At 36.1% G+C, this 18,220-nt stretch overlaps 1 protein-coding gene across 1 annotated transcript in view; it reads left to right on the forward strand.

The window, feature by feature from the left end:
- The window catches only part of IL31RA (interleukin 31 receptor A), a 40,762-nt gene extending 22,900 nt beyond the window's left edge, over positions 1–17,862 (forward strand). The window contains exons 8-16 of the mRNA XM_072859916.1: positions 833–915; positions 1,457–1,673; positions 3,184–3,366; positions 5,810–5,911; positions 7,304–7,450; positions 10,054–10,194; positions 11,595–11,688; positions 13,862–13,940; positions 14,767–17,862. Of these exons, the coding sequence (XP_072716017.1) occupies positions 833–915; positions 1,457–1,673; positions 3,184–3,366; positions 5,810–5,911; positions 7,304–7,450; positions 10,054–10,194; positions 11,595–11,688; positions 13,862–13,940; positions 14,767–15,366 (1,646 nt within the window). The 3' untranslated portion in view covers positions 15,367–17,862. The remainder of the gene's footprint in view (positions 1–832; positions 916–1,456; positions 1,674–3,183; positions 3,367–5,809; positions 5,912–7,303; positions 7,451–10,053; positions 10,195–11,594; positions 11,689–13,861; positions 13,941–14,766) is intronic.
- Positions 17,863–18,220: the final 358 nt, after the last annotated feature.

The raw sequence follows: 18,220 nt of genomic DNA on the forward strand, positions 1-18,220 counted from the left end.
TACATACCTTTGTTTAGGATTGGTGTAAAGTTTTCTCGCTTCGCTTTTAAAGGTATAAGCTAGGAAAATTCAGAGTGCAAGCTCAGTGAGGGGTGGTCGCACCTTGGAGGCGGGTAGCCTTTGGGATGGAGGTGTGTTTTGGTATTATAATGATGTTATAATGAGCAAAGTTCACCAAAAGGACAGCATTTTGTCAAAAATGTGACAGGCTGTTGGCCCAGGGTAGTAAATATGCAGCTTATCAGTTCCGTGACACCTTTAAGTTCCCATATGATCGCAGAGCCTGGCCGCGGCATCTCCACACCGCTCCACCCTCTGGGCAGCGCCTCTTAGAGTCAGCACACCAAGTTCCCCTGGTGTTACCAACGTCTAAGGTTGCAGGCCGAGGGAACTCCCAAGGAATGGATTCCTTGCATGTCAGCTGCATTCCACCTGGGAAACTTCTTCAATGCTGTGCCTTACCTAAAAGTGTGAATATAAGTTTAATTTCGAAGTCACCTCAGCAATTATCCCACAGTAGGATAGTAGCAGAAATGTAATGTAGCAAATATGCCCAATAAAATGAATTGTAAGCAGAGAAATTAAATTGCCAGTTATAAAACAAGACCAGGAAATCTCCTCTAGAACTTAACAAATAAAGCAGAAGGAAACTTATGGGAAGAGAGTAACTGTACTAATTAGGGAAAAAAGGCACAACATTACACAAGGGAAAACTTATTTTTAATAAGTTGCTCTCAGACTGTATTTTTGAAACCTTTGATTGTTTTTACCATATTACATTACCTTTTTAATATAACAACAAATTTCAAGATATTTTTGTGTCTTTAAATAGCTCCTTCAGAAAAAGTGGATTTGTGGAGGGTAATTGAGTCTTCACACCCAGCTGGAAGTAGATCTGTACATCTTATGTGGAAGGTATATAGTCTTTTTGTGAATTGATAATCATATTGGTATCCTTCAGCTGATGTTGCATTGAAGTGTTTTAGGACATATAACTGCCAGGGGGTTTTGCTGCCATCAGAAAAAAACCTCACTGAACTAAAGCAGAATTGAAAAAGCTTGTGTTTACTGAACAGGAGATGAATAGAGTTTTGTAATCTGTGCAGAAAGGAAGGGTTTAATTGTGTTCAGATCACTGGAAAATCTGATTGAAAGTCCTTACAACTGCTCTTAAATAATACGGCTTACCAAAGCTATGTTTTAGTTCACTTTAATCTTCTAGTAGAGTGACCAGAGGCTCTGTGTGTTTCAAATCTCAGTATTTGACTTTTGAACCTTTCCTTCAATGAAAATGTTGCAGCTGACTGTCCTGAAGATGGGACTGAAGAAAGTACCTTGCTTTTCTAAATATAGTGTAATCATTTTGTAATTTGATCTGGGCTCTTTAATACAGTATATACTTTTGACTATACAAATAACACTGTGAAACACTTACTGCTGCATATTTTTTTAATAGGCATTAAACAGCTTTCCACCTTCTGGGAGAATTTTAGGCTACAAAATACAGTATTTTCCAGAACACAATGCTGCACTTAAAATGACAAACATCACTACCGATAAGAAAATTATTTTACTTTTAAATGAAGAGGCATATATAATATCTGTTACTGCCTATAACTCTGCTGGAAATTCTCCTGAAGCTATTTTGAGGATTCCATCCACTGATGAAAAAAGTAAGGTTTCTCAATATCATAATATATTTTTCTCATTAACAAAAAAATGATCTTCCTGACATCTGTTTAAGTTCTCTTGTAGTGGAAGCAAAATTGTGCTAAGGACTTTTGTCACAGATCTATCTATCTCTATATCTCTCTCTATATAACTGTATTATATACAAAGCTGTGCAGTCCATTACTTTTTACTAGAACATTATTATCTGGTTGTCGTATTTTGCTATCACATATCATGTTTTTGTTATAGATGATAATTGTTGGGGTTTTTGTTTTGAGATATAGTCGTTAAGACATCAGCACTTTCTGATGTCTTATTAGAATTTCTATTTTATTACTTTCTGAGGGGTTTTTGGGTTTGTTTTTTTTTTAACCTTGGACCTCCCAAATAAATGTATAGAGTCCCATCCAATTCTGTCTCATCCCTCTACTAGGTCATAAAATTGGTTACCACAGGGTATTAATTGCAGTGCATTTAACAACATCATTCAAAGATGTGTTTAATAGAAGTCCCTAAGGTGTGTCAGTGGAAGCAGAGAGAGAAACATTGTGTTTATTCTCATTTCATACGCATTCCCAAAGTACCCCATCCTACCCACTGCCAGGGTCAGGAAGCTGGTCTCTTCTAGCACAGTAGTTGTGTTCTTTGGCTCTTACGTTTAATTCTGATATCTCTGTGAGCCTTGTATTGCAACATCCTGCTGCCTACCCATGATCCGGAAGAGAGGTTACATTTGACACACTTGAATCACTTCTCCTACATCAGTTGTTCATGAAATAAGTGTAAGTGTCCCCCTGGAATTGCTCAGTCAAATTCCAGTCTAAGCAGAAAGCTGGATATGTAGACGTCATGTCATCTTGCCCTGGAGGTTGCTGACTACCCCTCTATCTACTTCTGTATCCCACAATAAATGTTTTTCTGATTTTTCCATGCTGTGACATGCTTTTTTTTGTCCCTACAGACACCTCTCTTCTGTCTGCTTCACCAGGTCTTTTTTTCCTCTCTGCTTTGCCAGGTTGGGTTTTCACTCAGACTTTCATTACCTCTGTTCTGCAGGTTGATGGTTCACTTTTGCTTCGCTGTCATTCATGACCTTGCTGACTTGATTTACTGTTTTCCTGTTGCCTTTGTCATCTCAATCAAAACTTCCTTATCTGCACTACCTGTAAAATTGGTAGTTACTTGGTTTGTAAAATTTTACAAATTGTAAAATTCAGATCCTAAGGGAGACTGGTCTTTGACTCTGTATGTGTAAATCTCCTTGAGTATCATCTCCTCAACCCCCCCCCGCCCCCCTTTCATTGTAACGGTTCTTATATGCTTCATTTTAAAGTATTTTGAGTACATGCTTGTGAATGTAGGTATAAAGTAACTTTTTAAACCTTTTTTTTCAACCTTGACTAAGTCCCATACTCTTCTAAAGAAGCAATCTCAGCTTGCTATAATTGAATTGTTTTCTTGCTGCAGTTTTTATGAAGATAGAATTGCTGACATTTTCTGTTAAACTTTTAGCTTCTCAGGTTGTTGAAACAGTGAGGACCTTTACAACAAATGAAGAAGTGGTTGTGGAATGGATAGCCTCTGAACCAGAAGTAACCGAATATGTAGTTGAGTGGTATGAGGAAGTGGAGACGGATCCTTTTGGTAGAGCATGGCAATACGTATCAAATTCTACACACTGGAAAAGTAACAAAAGTATGTTCATTTATCAGTTACAGCTGTAACAATGTACAGATATATATGTATTTATGTATATTTATAGGTAGACTGAAAAGAAAAAACAAGGATGAACTCATCCAGCTTTCCTCAGACCATTTTAAAAAATAACAGTAGTATTACATGCATTATTGAAATCTTTGCATGTAATTTAATAGCAATTTTAACTCTCTCAAGTTTTCATGCAATGTGCAAGATGGTGTTTGCTCCCATATAAGATTAGGCAACACCTTTCATGTTTAAGCACTTCTGTGGCCTAATCTTACTCACGTCCTACTCACGTCCTACTCACGTCCTACTCACGTCCTACTCACGTCCTACTCACGTCCTACTCACGTCCTACTCACGTCCTACTCACGTCCTACTCACGTCCTACTCACGTCCTACTCACGTCTTGCGAATCTTCAGTAGGGAGGCCTATGACAGATGTACACTATTTTAGCAGAGAAATCTAGAACCAAAAAAATGAATTTGAAGATGGGAAAGGTCATGTGCCTTCATGTGTGTTAGAGAGCAAGAAACCGAGAGAGGATTTGAGCGAGAATTCCACTTCAAAACAAGCAAGTGGAGTTATTGGTCAGTCTGGCATGTTAAGTATCACATTTGTATTATGACCTAAGGCATTTCTAAGAGGTTTCAGTGGCATTATGATGCACTGACAAATAGGTGAGGATCTGCACACTTTTTTGTTTTAGAGGCTGACTTTTTTTAAAATAAATAATCTCTCTAAGTAGTAATGTTTTGCCTATGTGTACGTAGTTTCAATGAAAATCCAAATAATGTGCAGAGTTCACAGTTTTGCCTTTGCACATTGAATGTTGATGTGAATCTCATGCACATTACTTTTAGCTAATGAAATGCATCTGCTTTTCTTTATACATTTGGATTTTTTTCTAACAAACACATGAATAATGGTGAAAATGTTTAATATAATATATGTAATATATGTGATAAGTGAATTTTGGATTATTAGTTCTTTGGTTCTCCATTAGTGAAATTAAATTTATCAAATTTGAAAGCAGTTCTTGTTCATATAAGGATCTTTCTGAATCCTACATCAAGAAAAAGAATTTCCAGAGTTTTCAGAGGACAAGTACCCTGCATTTTCTAAACTGAAAAGGAACATTTGGTTCATTAATGATGAATATAGCTAGCTTGCCCATGAAATTTGTCTTACTGGCTTAGATAACAGTGATTTACATACTGTTTCTGTGCTACAGTAAAACAAATTAAACAAAAATCTGCTTGAAGGAAAATTCAAGAGCAGTTCAGTACACATTGAACTGAGATGGGTGAATCTTGAGTCTTATGCTGAAAATTGCACTATTTCAGCAATTTACTACGAGGAGCAAATGCTGTTCATAGCTGTTCTCAATACATAAAAAACCCCAGCTTTCCTCCTCAGCATTATTGGGAGATCTTTGTTTACCCTAAGCACAAGTCACATTAGAAATGCCAAGGCATATTCAGACTTACTGTTATTCAGGCTTGATTCTGGCATTCTTTTGTGGAGTTATCTTAAGGACGACGTGTGGGCCATCATAACTTTTGCTGGGTTGCAATAGGTTTAAGGGACTGAAAAAGCAGCAGAGAGCTGATACAATGCAGGGATCTGTCAATAGCCATTATTCTTGCTGAACAAGATGTAGAGCTTGAGGAGGAATGGTCTAGGAAACCCTGTACAGTGGTTTCATCCCATGGGATGTAAAGCAACAGATGTGACCTCTCAGAGTTGATGAGAGTTGCTTGTAAGTAGCAGCTGCACCCTGTTGATTACTTGGCTGCTAGGTTGTTCAGAGTTCAAAACTTCATTTCCAGAAGCTTGAACTATGTCTTGAAACATAAAATTCTACTGTAGAGATTTCACTTGTACAATTGTACTTTTGAGTCAAGCTGGTTAGAAGCAGATCTGCAGTTGGCATAACTGGAACATCAACATAGAGTTAAGAGCTGAGGCTCCATTGTGCCTTTTAAGCTGTTTGGTGCATGAGACAAAACTCTCTTCTGCAGAGCAGTAAATCTAAAAATATGTGAAATTAAAAATATTCCTAGAAGTATAATTTTATAGTGGTTATTTGAAAATAAAAACTTCCCTCAAAACCGTAAACTGTTACTAGATTAATAAGTGGCTTCCTATAGAGAAGCTGTGTAAGGCTGAAGTATAATTACCCATTCAAAATATTTCTAGTGAAAAATGAGTCAGAAACCAAGTGCTCTTATGAATACTACTAAATAAAATTCATTGTGTTAAGGTCAGTAATGAGCATTTGAGGCAATAACTATATATTGTGCTTGCTAAAACGTTGACGAAAATAGAGGTCTGTAACAGTATATTTAGAACTGCACTGTGATTTATTCTACTTTCATTGTATTAATTTCACACAGAGAATTGTATGTAAATATTCCTTTTTTTCCTTTACAGAAAACTTTAAACCATTTATATGCTATAACATCTCAGTGTATCCTCTCTATGGAAATAAAGTAGCAGCTCCATATTCCATACAAACTTACGTTCAAGAAAAAAGTACGTATTTTAAACCAATAATGTTGTGAACGGAGTGTTGTAGTCTGTCTCTGAAGGTATATTATCTTTGAGCAGTTTGGTACTGGCATTACTGAAAGAGAAATGCAGATGCTGGAAAAAAAGCAGGATTTGGGCTTCCTGATGTCTGTTCGTAGATCAGCTATTGAATTGTTCAGTAAAGAAAATTTGTATCTTGTGATACAGGTACATTGCTGCTTGAATCCACTCATTTGTTGTAAAGTTTACGTACTGTATACAAAGCACTTGGAAAAGGTATAGCCACTTACATGAAAAAGTTCTTTAAACTGTCTCTCTCTTAAATGTTACAGCTCATTTAGATATATAATTAGACTTTAATGCTTGACTGCATTTATCAGTCCTAATATATGAGGAAATTCTACTCACAGAATAAAATAGACGGTTTGACAAGCTTGCTTTTTGTTATATTTTATAATGTAACAAAATATTTGCAGTCCTGCACATAAAAAATGGTAAGAAGCCATGATGTTTGCGATTGGATAGAAACCATGGATGAAATAGTGTTTTGGGGGCAGAGGGGAGGAAGGTTTCTGTATTTGTAGAAGTTTAATGTGAATTCAGTGATTTATACAGCCAGCTATAAGAATGTATTTTACTGGTAATTTTAAGATTTCATGTGAAAATGTCAGTTTCTGTGTGCATATATAGGTCTATGTAAGTGTGCGCTCACACATACTACAATGTGCTGCTAAACAGCATTAATTACTAGGAGGAGGTAATGGAGTATTGTATGTTTGAGTAATACTTACTAGCACAATTAGAACTTTGTTTTGAGTGCTATCCTGTTTATAGGGAGCTGTGACAGTACTAAAGGTTGTCAGAGAATGAGAAGGAAGATATTTGTTTTAAAACTGAAGCACAGAGAACTCTTGCTTCAGAGTCACGAGCAACGCACATGAGGTGGTGTTGTATAAGTAGAAAGACCGTCTAATGTAATGGGCAAAGACTGGGTGTGCTGGAGGCCCCAGCTGGATCTCAGCTCAGCCAGAGATGTCCTGTATAGACAGTGACCTGGCACCTGAGTTCCCCCATGAGTGCATAGGATGTTTCACCTCTTGATCTCTGGTGTTGTGAGGATAGAGCCTTTGAATGATCTTGAGGTATTTGGATGCAGTGACAGTGAGAACTATGCAAACGCCAGAATAGATGTGGGGAAGTATTATCAGAAGAAATCGCACATTAAAGAGGGTGAGAAAAGTTAAGGGCTGTATCAGAACACTAAGATGACATATTTACTTGTACATTTGTTGCCCTTAATGTTACTGGTATACGTGAAGTAACACAGATGGATAACATTAGGTTATCCTTAAGACTATTTTACTACTTTTTCTAATTTATAATGCCTCTGTGTAGAGCCATCAGAAGGACCTGTGGCTGACACAGGCATTCCTGGGAAAAATGAAGTTACAATAAAATGGAAGGAGATTTCAAAGGATAAAAGAAATGGATTTATCAGTAACTATACAATATTTTATAAACCTGAAGAAGGAAAAGAATTGAGTAAGTATACATTAAACGTCAGTGCTTTCCACAGGGTTATGACAATCTGCTGTCTGAAGATAGTTATTTTCATAGTTATTAGCACATATTGGTATTGTATGTTATAAATATGTCTGAAAATACTGGTACTAAAATGTGGCTTACGTAAAGACTAAAAATTTTTTTAGGTTTAATTGAAATGATGGGGTATTCTAGTTAATAGTGCTTGCTTTAATACTACACATGTATTCTTGCTCAGTTTCTTTGTTCTGAACTTATTGTGTACAGCACTGCTTACTCTCAATGAATCTTTTTTACTATTAGTATTGTACTACCCATGGTAGTATAGCCATGACTGTTGACCGCATCATCCTTTCTGCTTCTCAGATGCAAATCTCCAGGTGATAAATTTAGTCAGTGTATGGCAGCATTATAATTTCTTTTCCCTTTCCAGACCTGGATGGAAACCTGTATATAAGAGGCTCTTTGCAGATTGTTCTCCGTTAACAGTAAAAAAATTAAATTTGCAGGATAATGCCAAATTAGAGAGTATTATTTGTCAGATACTTGCTGTTTTCCGTTTTACATGTGTAATAGTCTCCCTCCATCTTCAAATCCCTCTTCCATTGTGACACACCTCTGAAGCCAATGGAAAAAAGTCATGACAGAAGTAGAGGAGCTAAAGATATATTGGAGAGTGATAGATCCTGTGCAAATTCATTTGAACCTTGAACCTTAATTCATTAATTTGAACCTTGTGAGGGTTCAGTGAATTTATAAATTCCATGCATGTCCTTGGAAGGATGCCTTTCCCAAGACCTCAGCTTCTGGAACAGTATGGTGGAAATTTTATTGTAAAATTATTTTTTACAGTTAGTTTTATAATAAAAGCAAAATAGCAAATGATGACCAGGAAGCTAAAATAAACTGCCAAGAAATAGTTTATTTGGACATAGTTTTTAGATTAATCTCTTCAAATGTGCTTGATTTTCTGTGCTTGATATTGCTTTTCTGCTCTGGAGGCTGATAGCAGAACTTTTTGAGCATATTCTTAATCTCCTACCTCAGGAGTAGTATCCATACAAGGTGTCAGTATAATCCTATCTATTCAGAACTTCTCTAGCCTAAATCTCGGCAGAATCTTTTATGAGAAGTGTTTCGGAGACCTAAATTTGTTCTTCCTGTGTGGTTTATGAAGAATGCTGTCGGATCATTCAATGCTTCAGAAATGATTCTTTTTCCTCCTTTGTTTTAGCCATCACTGTTAACAGACACCTAACATAATTTTTTTTAAAAAAAGATCTCAAACTTACAAATCTTGTGATGTGTTCAGTTGCTGCTGGATATCCATTTTGGAGCCAGGGCAAGAGTGTTCTTGGTAATTTTAAAATTAGAAAGAGCAAGCTGGTTATTTCTGTCAGATTCAGTCCTCTACGTGCGATTCTTCCTGCCATGTTGGTTTCTGAGTAATTTAATGCTGACTGCTTTGTGCGGGGGCATCCTCAAGACATGCAGCCTCATGTTATGGAGCCATATGTCTCCATATTACTTCTAGCATAAAGCAGACAGTGCCCATTTTAGGGGTTCAGATGAGTTTCTTTAGGAAATTAGTTTTAAATAGCAACTCAAGGAAGTTAAATTTAAATGACAAAACCCTACTGTAGTGATGTTTTTTGAGGCTTCTCTGATGTAACATCTTTTTGATAAGAGTAGAACATGGAGTTTGTGACAAGGTGACTTCACTGATGGCCTTTTAACTCTAGAACTTCACTTTCCCCTCCTTGATTGAAGAGGAACTCAGTTTGTTTCACCTCAGGGCATATTGCAGTATATCTATTTCCTGAGTGTTTCTTGACTGAACTGAATGATGACATGAGTTGGCTTTGACTTTATGCACCAGAAAATGTTTTAGTGACTTTAATTTCATAATATGAACATGCTTTTAATACTGTTTATAGACATAGAATGTTATGATATATGCCCTGCTTAAAAAAATTCAGAAGTGAAGCACAGCATACTAATTCCAGTAATGGAGAAGGTATTGGAAACGTTGAGTTCTATTCAGAAAAGCGTTTTGAAACTTGAAAAAAATTCCTGTTGATTTTTGGCTTTTCTCTGACTTTATTGAGGTGGTATCCCAGTGCTGATAGATTGCATCCTTTTGGATGATCAGTGTCTAACTGCATGTACTAGAAATATAGTTAAATTTCACAAGCTGCATAAACTATTTTAATTTCTTTTAAATTCTTTTAATTTAAATTTAAATTTAAATTCTTAATTTCTGAGCATAGGTTCCAGGAAATAAAGTTCTCAAAGCACTGATAAAATAAACTACAGGAGATCATAATTTGTGTATCTTTAATATTAGCAAGAAAATGTGTATTTATTTTTAAAAATAAATACATGATGGTTTATTTTTTGCCTTAAACTTTTAAGTAGCATTGTTAAACATTGTTTGGTAATTTAAGTTTTCTCTCTCAAAGGACTGATAAAGGTGTCTTTGTATTTCAAGTTGTCTTTAAAATACTTTGTGATCTATCATTGTAAAAGATGCTAAATAAGTGTACAGTTCTCTGATATAACACTATTTTGTGTGTTTATGACATAAATCTTCTCCTAAAAAGATGAAACAGTGAACTCCGATGTTCTGCAATACAGACTGAAGTCCTTACAGGCTAATACACAATATACTGTCTATATCATGGCAAGCAATGAAGCTGGTGGAACCAGTGGAGAGCCAAAAACCTTCAAGACTTTGAAATTCAGTAAGTAATATTCCAAGTTAGTTATTACTATTTTAAAAACAGATTTGTGAGTAAGAAATAGAGGACATCTTTGTTTAGGCATTTGTTAATTTCTTTTTTTATTTTTAAGTTATTGTTAAACAAAACAAGGAAGAATTACCAACACTAGCTAAATTTAACTCATTTTCACTGATCATCTCACAGGCTAAAACCTCAAGATTAGAAGTCAAATCCCCAAATCTTTATTTTGCTGTCAGTAAAGCTGTGGAATACTATGGATGTTTGTGGGAGCAACAGTTTGTATGCTGTCAATTATGTGATGGTGTGCCTAACAGTTTATTAAAAAGCAGACATTTCCATCTGAGATACTACATTTAGAACAGCTGTGCATTGCATTGTATCTCTTCTCCTATATAAGCTTAACTATAAATGAGTGCACAGGTTGTGGTCAGTGTGTGTGGGGAAATATCTTTTCCTATTTCTTACTATTTATTTTAGCTAGATTTTACCAAGGAGGTTGGTATGATGGCTGCAGGTTGGAAGTTCAGACACTTCCTCATTTCTGCTTCTGGAAGAATGTTGTCAATACATACATAAATTGTCACAGTGGTGGCCAAACTGAAATATAAAAAAGTGCATGAGCTATCCTTAAACTTGTCATGGGACTCGAAGCTAATTTATTTTTTGCCTGTAAATTAATCTCTTACCTTGCATTTAGTGGCAAACTAAGTTAGACTATGCTGAGGTCTGGTCTCTATTGCTGTCAGTACCTACCTCTGGTAGGTACTTGGAAGCTCGCTCAGAAATCTATGCCCTGTTTCAGTCAGAGTAACTGTATTTTTTGTGTATATATGTATTTTTGTGTATATGTGTATGTGTGTATATATAACTGTATATATCTCCTGCATTGAATTTACTATTTATTTTGTAGTAACAGGTAGAAATGGCACTATATGGCAGTTTTAGGTGACTCTAAAACAACAGGTGCCCAGAGAGGTGGTAGACTCTTCATCCGAGATGACTTTCAAAGGTTGGCTTGGTATGACCCTAAGCAGCCTGATTCTAATTTCAAAGTTGGATGAGGTGACCTACAGATGCCCCTTCCAATCTGAATTATTGTGTGATTCTATTAAATAAAGGAAATTTTAAAATGCAATACATCTGTTCCTGAGAGATCCTGAGAACTCTCATCATGAGGTGCTTTTCTGGCTCAGTAACTGTGACTTGCTGGGTTCAAAATACTTGTCTTTTGACACATCATACAATGAGCACCATACAGTATTCTGAGTAATTTTGGCTAGCTTTGACAGAGCTCTTTAGAATTGTGCTAATTAGGTGACTTGGATGTTGAAAATTAGCTGTCTTAAGGGAATGCATGAAGAAATTATAAACTTCTGTGTTTTTTTTTCCCTCCTCTAAAGATAAAGAAGATATTATTTTCATTGCTCTACCCGTTGGATTAAGCATGTTGTTTCTGTTAGGCCTTTGGATAACATGCATTTTGAAAAAACACGCGTGAGTACATTTTCTACCTTCTAAAACTGAAGGCAATCAGTTAATTTTAACTTGTAAAAGGCAAATTTTTATATATCTTATAAATGCTTTTGTTGGGTTCCAAACCAATGTCAAATTATGAAAATAAGCAATTGGAGTAACAAATAACTAAGCATACAGGTTATCTTGTAACTGCAGTTAATGTGCTATAGTCCAAAAATAAATACTAATTTTAGAAAGTGCAGTAAATCAGAACAAAAGAAATAGGAGAAACAGGTTTACATGTCACCTATATCAGTTTATGGAAAACGCTACATGCCATTTGCAGTTCCATGGTCAATCAAGTGAGGGGAACATACTTTAGGTCAGTTACTGAAAAGTTAATAATGCCAAAAATAGTTTCCCAGGCACTCTTAATATATCTGCCAGTACATCACTAGAACACATTTCACATAACTCCTATTGCTTATCTTAGCTACATTAATATTACTTTTGTTAGTTTGTGACGCTTCCCTTGAGCTGTAAAGAAGCCATGACGAATGTAGAAATTACATCATGTGAAAGCATTTGGATGCTTGATCCATGAGTATGGATCCATATCTATACATGATTCATAATCCTTATATCTGCTGTCACAGATGTCCCCTGCCAGATTTTAAATTGCTTCTTCAGAGCATGGGGATGCTACAACATCCCAAATATGACTGTGAGGACTTTTTAAGGTTACAAAATGTGCTTTTCTTTAGCATGAAAAGTGACTGAGTTGTTTGGCTGAAGCTTAATAAGAAGGTTAAAAATCTTAACTATTTTGGGGTGTTCTAAGCTATTAGAACCAAAACTGTTGTCATGTGAACCATCAGGTAATAAGTGTAGCTGAAGTAGTAATTATGATTTCCAACTCTTTTACATCTTTGTACTGGTTTTGGCTGGGATAGAGTTAATTTTCTTCCTAGTAGCTGGTATAGTGCTGTGTTTTGGATTTTAGTATGAGAATAATATTGATAACACACTGATGTTTTGGCTGTTGCTAAGTGGTGTTTACAGTGGTCAAGGACTTTTCAGCTTCCCATGCTCTGCTGGGTGCACAAGAAATGGGAGGGGGCACAGCCAGGACAGCTGACCCCAACTGGCCAAAGGGCTATTCCATACCATATGACGTCATGCCCAGTATATAAACTGGGGGGAGTTGGCTGGGGGGCAGCGATCGCTGCTCGGGGACTGGCTGGGCGTTGGTGAGCAGTTGTATATTTTTATTTTTATTTTTTTCTTTTTTCTTTCTCCCTCCCTTGGGTTTTGGTCCTCTCTCTCTCTCTTGTTGTTTTCCTTCTCATTACAATTCATGATTATTATTACTATTATTTTGTTCCAATTATTAAACTGTTCTTATCTCAACCCATGAGTTTTCTTACTTTTGCTCTTCCAATTCTCTTCCCCATCCCACCGGGGGGGGGGGTGAGCGAGCGGCTGCATGGTGCTTAGTTGGGGCTGGGGCTAAACCACGACAATCTTCATCTGTGTTGTGTATTCTGAATTTTTACAATAGTAAGAAACTATATTTTGATTCTGGAGAATACTTTGAGATGTTAGTTGAGTGTTTATATTCTTGTGTAGACCAAATTGCAATGTGGAAAGTCAGGCTATGGCCTGGTTTTCATTCAGTTATGTGTATACCCAGTATCAATGAGTGATTAATTTTGTTTCCTTTTTACTACTCTATTGGACAGTTATAAGTGACGGTGCCAGTTAGCATCATTTATCTGCTGTTAATATAAGAACTCAGCATAGCTCTAGTGTGGTGTAGTGCTCAAGATGCTTTCCTAGAGCAAAGTTTACCTGAGGTGACTTTTCACTGAAGAGCCACCCTGAAACATGATCCCACCAGGTTTTGTATACAGTGTTACTTTGGCATGCTAATATTTGATGTACTGTGTAATAAAAAAAAAACTTTTGTGCATTAGTAATTTTTCTGCAATTTCTCTATAACCCAAGATTTTTACTTGTTGAGATCTTTTCTAATAAAAATTAATGCGAGGGAAAATGATTTTAATGAAAAAGATTGTGTTAATATAGGAAATACTTCCTTTGTGTAAGTTTGATATTTTAGGGGTTTCTGGGCTTTCTGGAGATTTGTTAATTTTATTTTTAATAATCTATTTCTTTCATCATTTGACTAAAATTAATTTCTCAATGATAGGTTGAAAAAGGCTTGCTGGCCTGATATACCCAATCCTGCGGAGAGCATTGCAGTGGAGTGGCCTCTTGATGCATCTATGGTAATAATCGCAATTTTATGTATTAAAGAAGGGATCAAATGGAGAGAAGTCCTTCTCTGACAGTCATTTTATGACTAAATAAAAAACCTGTTGAGTTTCATTCTTCTGTTTAAGTGCTATAAAATGCTCTTGATTGTATTTCAAACTAATAGAAAAGATGCCTCTTTTTAAAGTATATATGATAATGAGAAATAATGTTTTGAAGTTATAAAGTGATTGGTGGACATGGTTTATTAGATGAAGTCAGTTAAATTTGCTCAGGTTATTGAGTCTACTGAGTCAGATTCCCACATCTGGATATCTCCTCCCTTCTCCACAAAAAATGTAGTGCAACATAAAATAAGATTTGATTTATTATTGTACTAACATTTCTGTCTTTTTTTTAATTGTTGGATATTTATTCCTTATGAAAGTTTTGATGTTTATTTGAATGAAGTGGAGTTGATTAGGTTTACATAGAAAGTTTAATCTGTGGAGAATGGGATTTAAACTTTTGTCTGAAAAATGTCTGGTTAGAGTGGAAAAGATGGAAACAGTCCAAGCCTGATGCTGAGCCTTCATTGAAACTCCTTATTTCTGTGCACATTAGACACAGAAAACCTAATGTGAAAGTGTTTAACAAATGGACAGAATAACATTGTCATTTTTAGTACTCATTCACATATAACTGCATCCCAGCTGAAATGCACATGAACTCTTTATTAATGCACTTTTAAAATTAAGAGTCAAACAGAGCTCAAATGGCAGTATTTTATATATTAAAAAAATAAATTAATACATTATCTTTCCCTATATAACTTTCCAATTTATCTCTTTGTACTGACAGAAAAATTCATTTTTGAAGGGAGTGACATCTGAGGCTAAAACTATAGACTTTGAAGATGTAAGTGTTTTGGAACACTGCCTTCCTGAAGAAAGTCAGGAAGGATCACTGCTAATGAATTGTGAAAACCATGTTTCTGAATGTACTGATATTAATGCAAAAGGCATGATTAATGGAGAAAAAAAGATCCTGTATAATGAAGAAAATGAAGTAGCTAAATGTTTTTCACCATCCATGCCTTATATAATTACTGATCAAGATACCAGAAGTCAAATGCATTCAGCTTTGATACCAGTGAAGGAAATCCAACCCATAGAAGTGCTGGAAGATGATCTATGTGAATCCCAACAGACTTCAGTTAAAAATGAAGACAGTTATAATGAAGAAGTTTTAAAGCTGGAAGATTTCAGTGAAAAAGCAATGTTCAATCCATACCTTAAAAATTCTGTTAAAACAAGGGAGTTTCTTATTTCTGAGAACTTGCCAGAACACAGTAAGAATGAACCCAAAAGCCAGTCAACTGTCTTACCTCCTTTTCAACAAAATGTCACAGGACAATCCTATGTAACACTGGACATGTTTGGGCTGGCTGCAGCTCATTAGTGTGAGAAGACTTTCCTTTGTAAGTCCCCTTGTGAGATATATCTTGGCACTACTGCTCATATGTATTCGTATGTTCTAACCTGGCTGAGCTCAGTTAATTTAGATGAAAACACCCCCTTCCTTTGAACATTTCTGAAGTAATTTTTTGCACTGTGTTTATACCCATCAGGGTTCACTTTCAGTGTGGCGTGGGGTTTTTTTTGGTTGTTTTTTTGTTTTTTACCAGATAGATGTACCAGTAGTGAGGCAAAGGAAGTAGCTTTTCTTATTTCTTCTTAGTTCTCCCATATCATTCTGCTAAAACAAACTGTTCTTTACTGCGGTAGCATCCAGCAGTGAAAGCAGCTCACTGATTTCCCCCCGGGCAAGCAGTTCCCGTGGCTGAGCTCTGCTGGGGAAACGTGGACTGACTTGAACAGAGCCAGGATCTGCCAAACCCTTCCTTAAGTTACATGGAGTAGAACTACTTTCCTGTTCTTATTTCCCTCAATTGTTTTTATATCTGGTTTTATGTATAGTGTTCCTCCTGTTTCACAAATACTTGGTAGATTATTTCAGTAATTGTCTGTTTGCATCCTGGCTCTTGCATGAGTGATTTGGCTCATAGTTTCTCTGTCATTAATGAGAGGGTATTTGTTATGTGTATGCTATTGACTTATCTTCAGTTTGGAAAAGGTAGGGTTATGCTGGCTTTGTTGCTTCCTTCCCTTTCTCTTGTGTTTTTAATCATCCTCTGCATTTTTTGCTGCTCTTGTCTCTCCTGTTTGTTTGCTGCTTTTTAAAACTCTGTTTAGTGCAGGATATCTTCTTATCTTCCTTTGCCTCTAATTTATCGCAGTTTAAAACTGTGTTTCACAGTTGAGCTTTTGATATTTTGAACTGCAAAAAAATTCAGCTAAATACAGCATCTTGTGTTGGAATAAGCACTGAGTTTATATTTTGGAAATTATTTTTCTGGGAAGTATTGAAAAAACACTAAGTCTACAAAATATCCCCAGATAATGCCTGGTAACTGATTTAGGATTAGAGATTTCTACATGAAGGCTATGACTTTTGTCATTTGTTTTATGATTTTGATAAGTCATAGAACTACTTGTATTTTCCATTTTATACAGCAGCAATTAAGCAGGAAACTCTCCATCACCCTAATTTTTTTTCAGCAGGAAAGAGGCTATTACTGTAAAATTCTTACTGAAATATTTACTCTGTTAAATGACAGGTTAAAAAAAGAGATGGAGAGTCAACTCTTAAGTGTGTTAAAAGGGGTGTTCAGTATGACACATGTGGCATATAGTCATTTTAAGACTTTATTTTCGCAGTATTTAAAGGCTTGACGTCATCAATCTTGTTTGCACATAACTACAGACTTCTTTAGGGGTGAAAAAGATGTAGGAGTCATGGGGATAGAAAAAGGAGAGGCAAATGTGAATAGGAATAGAAAGCCTTTCCTGTCTGTGCAGGAAGAGGAGTGGAAGAATGGAAAATATACTGTCCAGCATGAATGAGGAGGCTGAGCCTTACCCTGGATGTATTGGCTATTACTTGCATTGTGTTGAGGAAGACAGTTTGCGTTGGATTGTGTTGGGGAACATAGGGTAAAGTTTGCATTTAGGCTTTTTATCTATAGTTTGGAAGCTGCTTTTACTTATAGCAATGTTTGTTTAGTTTCCAAGAAAGGATGAGGCAACAACTTCTGCAAATGTTCCTTGTACAGCAACACTAATTTCCACCCCCTCCAAGTTCGTTGGATCACTTCCCAGCCACAGTGCTATAAGCCAAAATGTATGTATGTTTGTTCTTAAAAGCCCCTGCTTACTTAGATAAGTTGTGCTCTGAAATGAGCATGGGACACAGCTTTGGTTGGGTCACTGCTCCTGCTGCTTCACTCACTTCTAGACTTCTTACTCACAGCTACATTGCCATTTCCTAGAGTTCAAAAGTCACTGACTCAGTCACAGCAGTTTATTTTCTCCTTAAATCTCAGTATTTGTTTTAATAACACAAGATTTAAAAATACAGATACAGAGATATTTTGGGGCCTGTCTAGGCATTGTTTAGCAGCCATATAAAAGCTGCGTACTCTGAGTTGCATGGTTGAGTCAGGTAAAGACTAAAAATAATGCAGCCTTTAAGGGATCATGAGAAAGGGGAGGTTCTTGTTGGGTGGTTTGGGTAGGGTCTCCCTGTAACATCTCTTAGCTTCTGGAGGGTAGGTAATAATCTGCTTTTCCATCCCATTTTATTTCCTTCTCTGTTGCTATTCTGCTTTTCTCTCCTCACTTCTGATTTCCTTGCCTGTTATTTTCTCTGAAAAACAGTAATGCAATAAGTGGGCTCAGTACATCTCAGAAATGAGGGCTGCCTTTTGCCTGTGCTTTGGAACGCCAGCTTCTTGGATTTGGTTTGTTTTGCATTCAGAGTTGTACTCTTTCTGACCTTTTACAATTTGTCTTTCAAACTAATGCTGTGAACCATGAAAAAAATAAAACTGAGAGCAAATGGAAAAATTTTTGTCAGTTTATACTAAATACACCATTTAGACATTTTAGCTTTTCATATTCATTTAGAAATGTGATCCTGTTTTGAGAGGGATCCACAAATAGATTGGGTATTTGGGCAGTTACTCCACTTTTATAATGTCAAGTGGCAACGGCAGGTTGGATATTATAATACTTTAACATTTTTGGTACTTTTTTTTATAGAACACCTGGTGTCCTTATTCCTAGAGAGTGGTTTTCCTAGGTTTCATTTCATTTCACCATCACTGATAGGAAAAATGCCCACTTCTACCCCTCCTTAAAATGCAGAAAATTAATCTCTCAGGTATATGGGTCTTTACAAGGTTACTAGAGAT

The sequence above is a fragment of the Ciconia boyciana genome, chromosome 4 (assembly GCF_034638445.1).
Source record: "Ciconia boyciana chromosome 4, ASM3463844v1, whole genome shotgun sequence".
Taxonomy (NCBI): Eukaryota; Metazoa; Chordata; class Aves; order Ciconiiformes; family Ciconiidae; genus Ciconia; species Ciconia boyciana.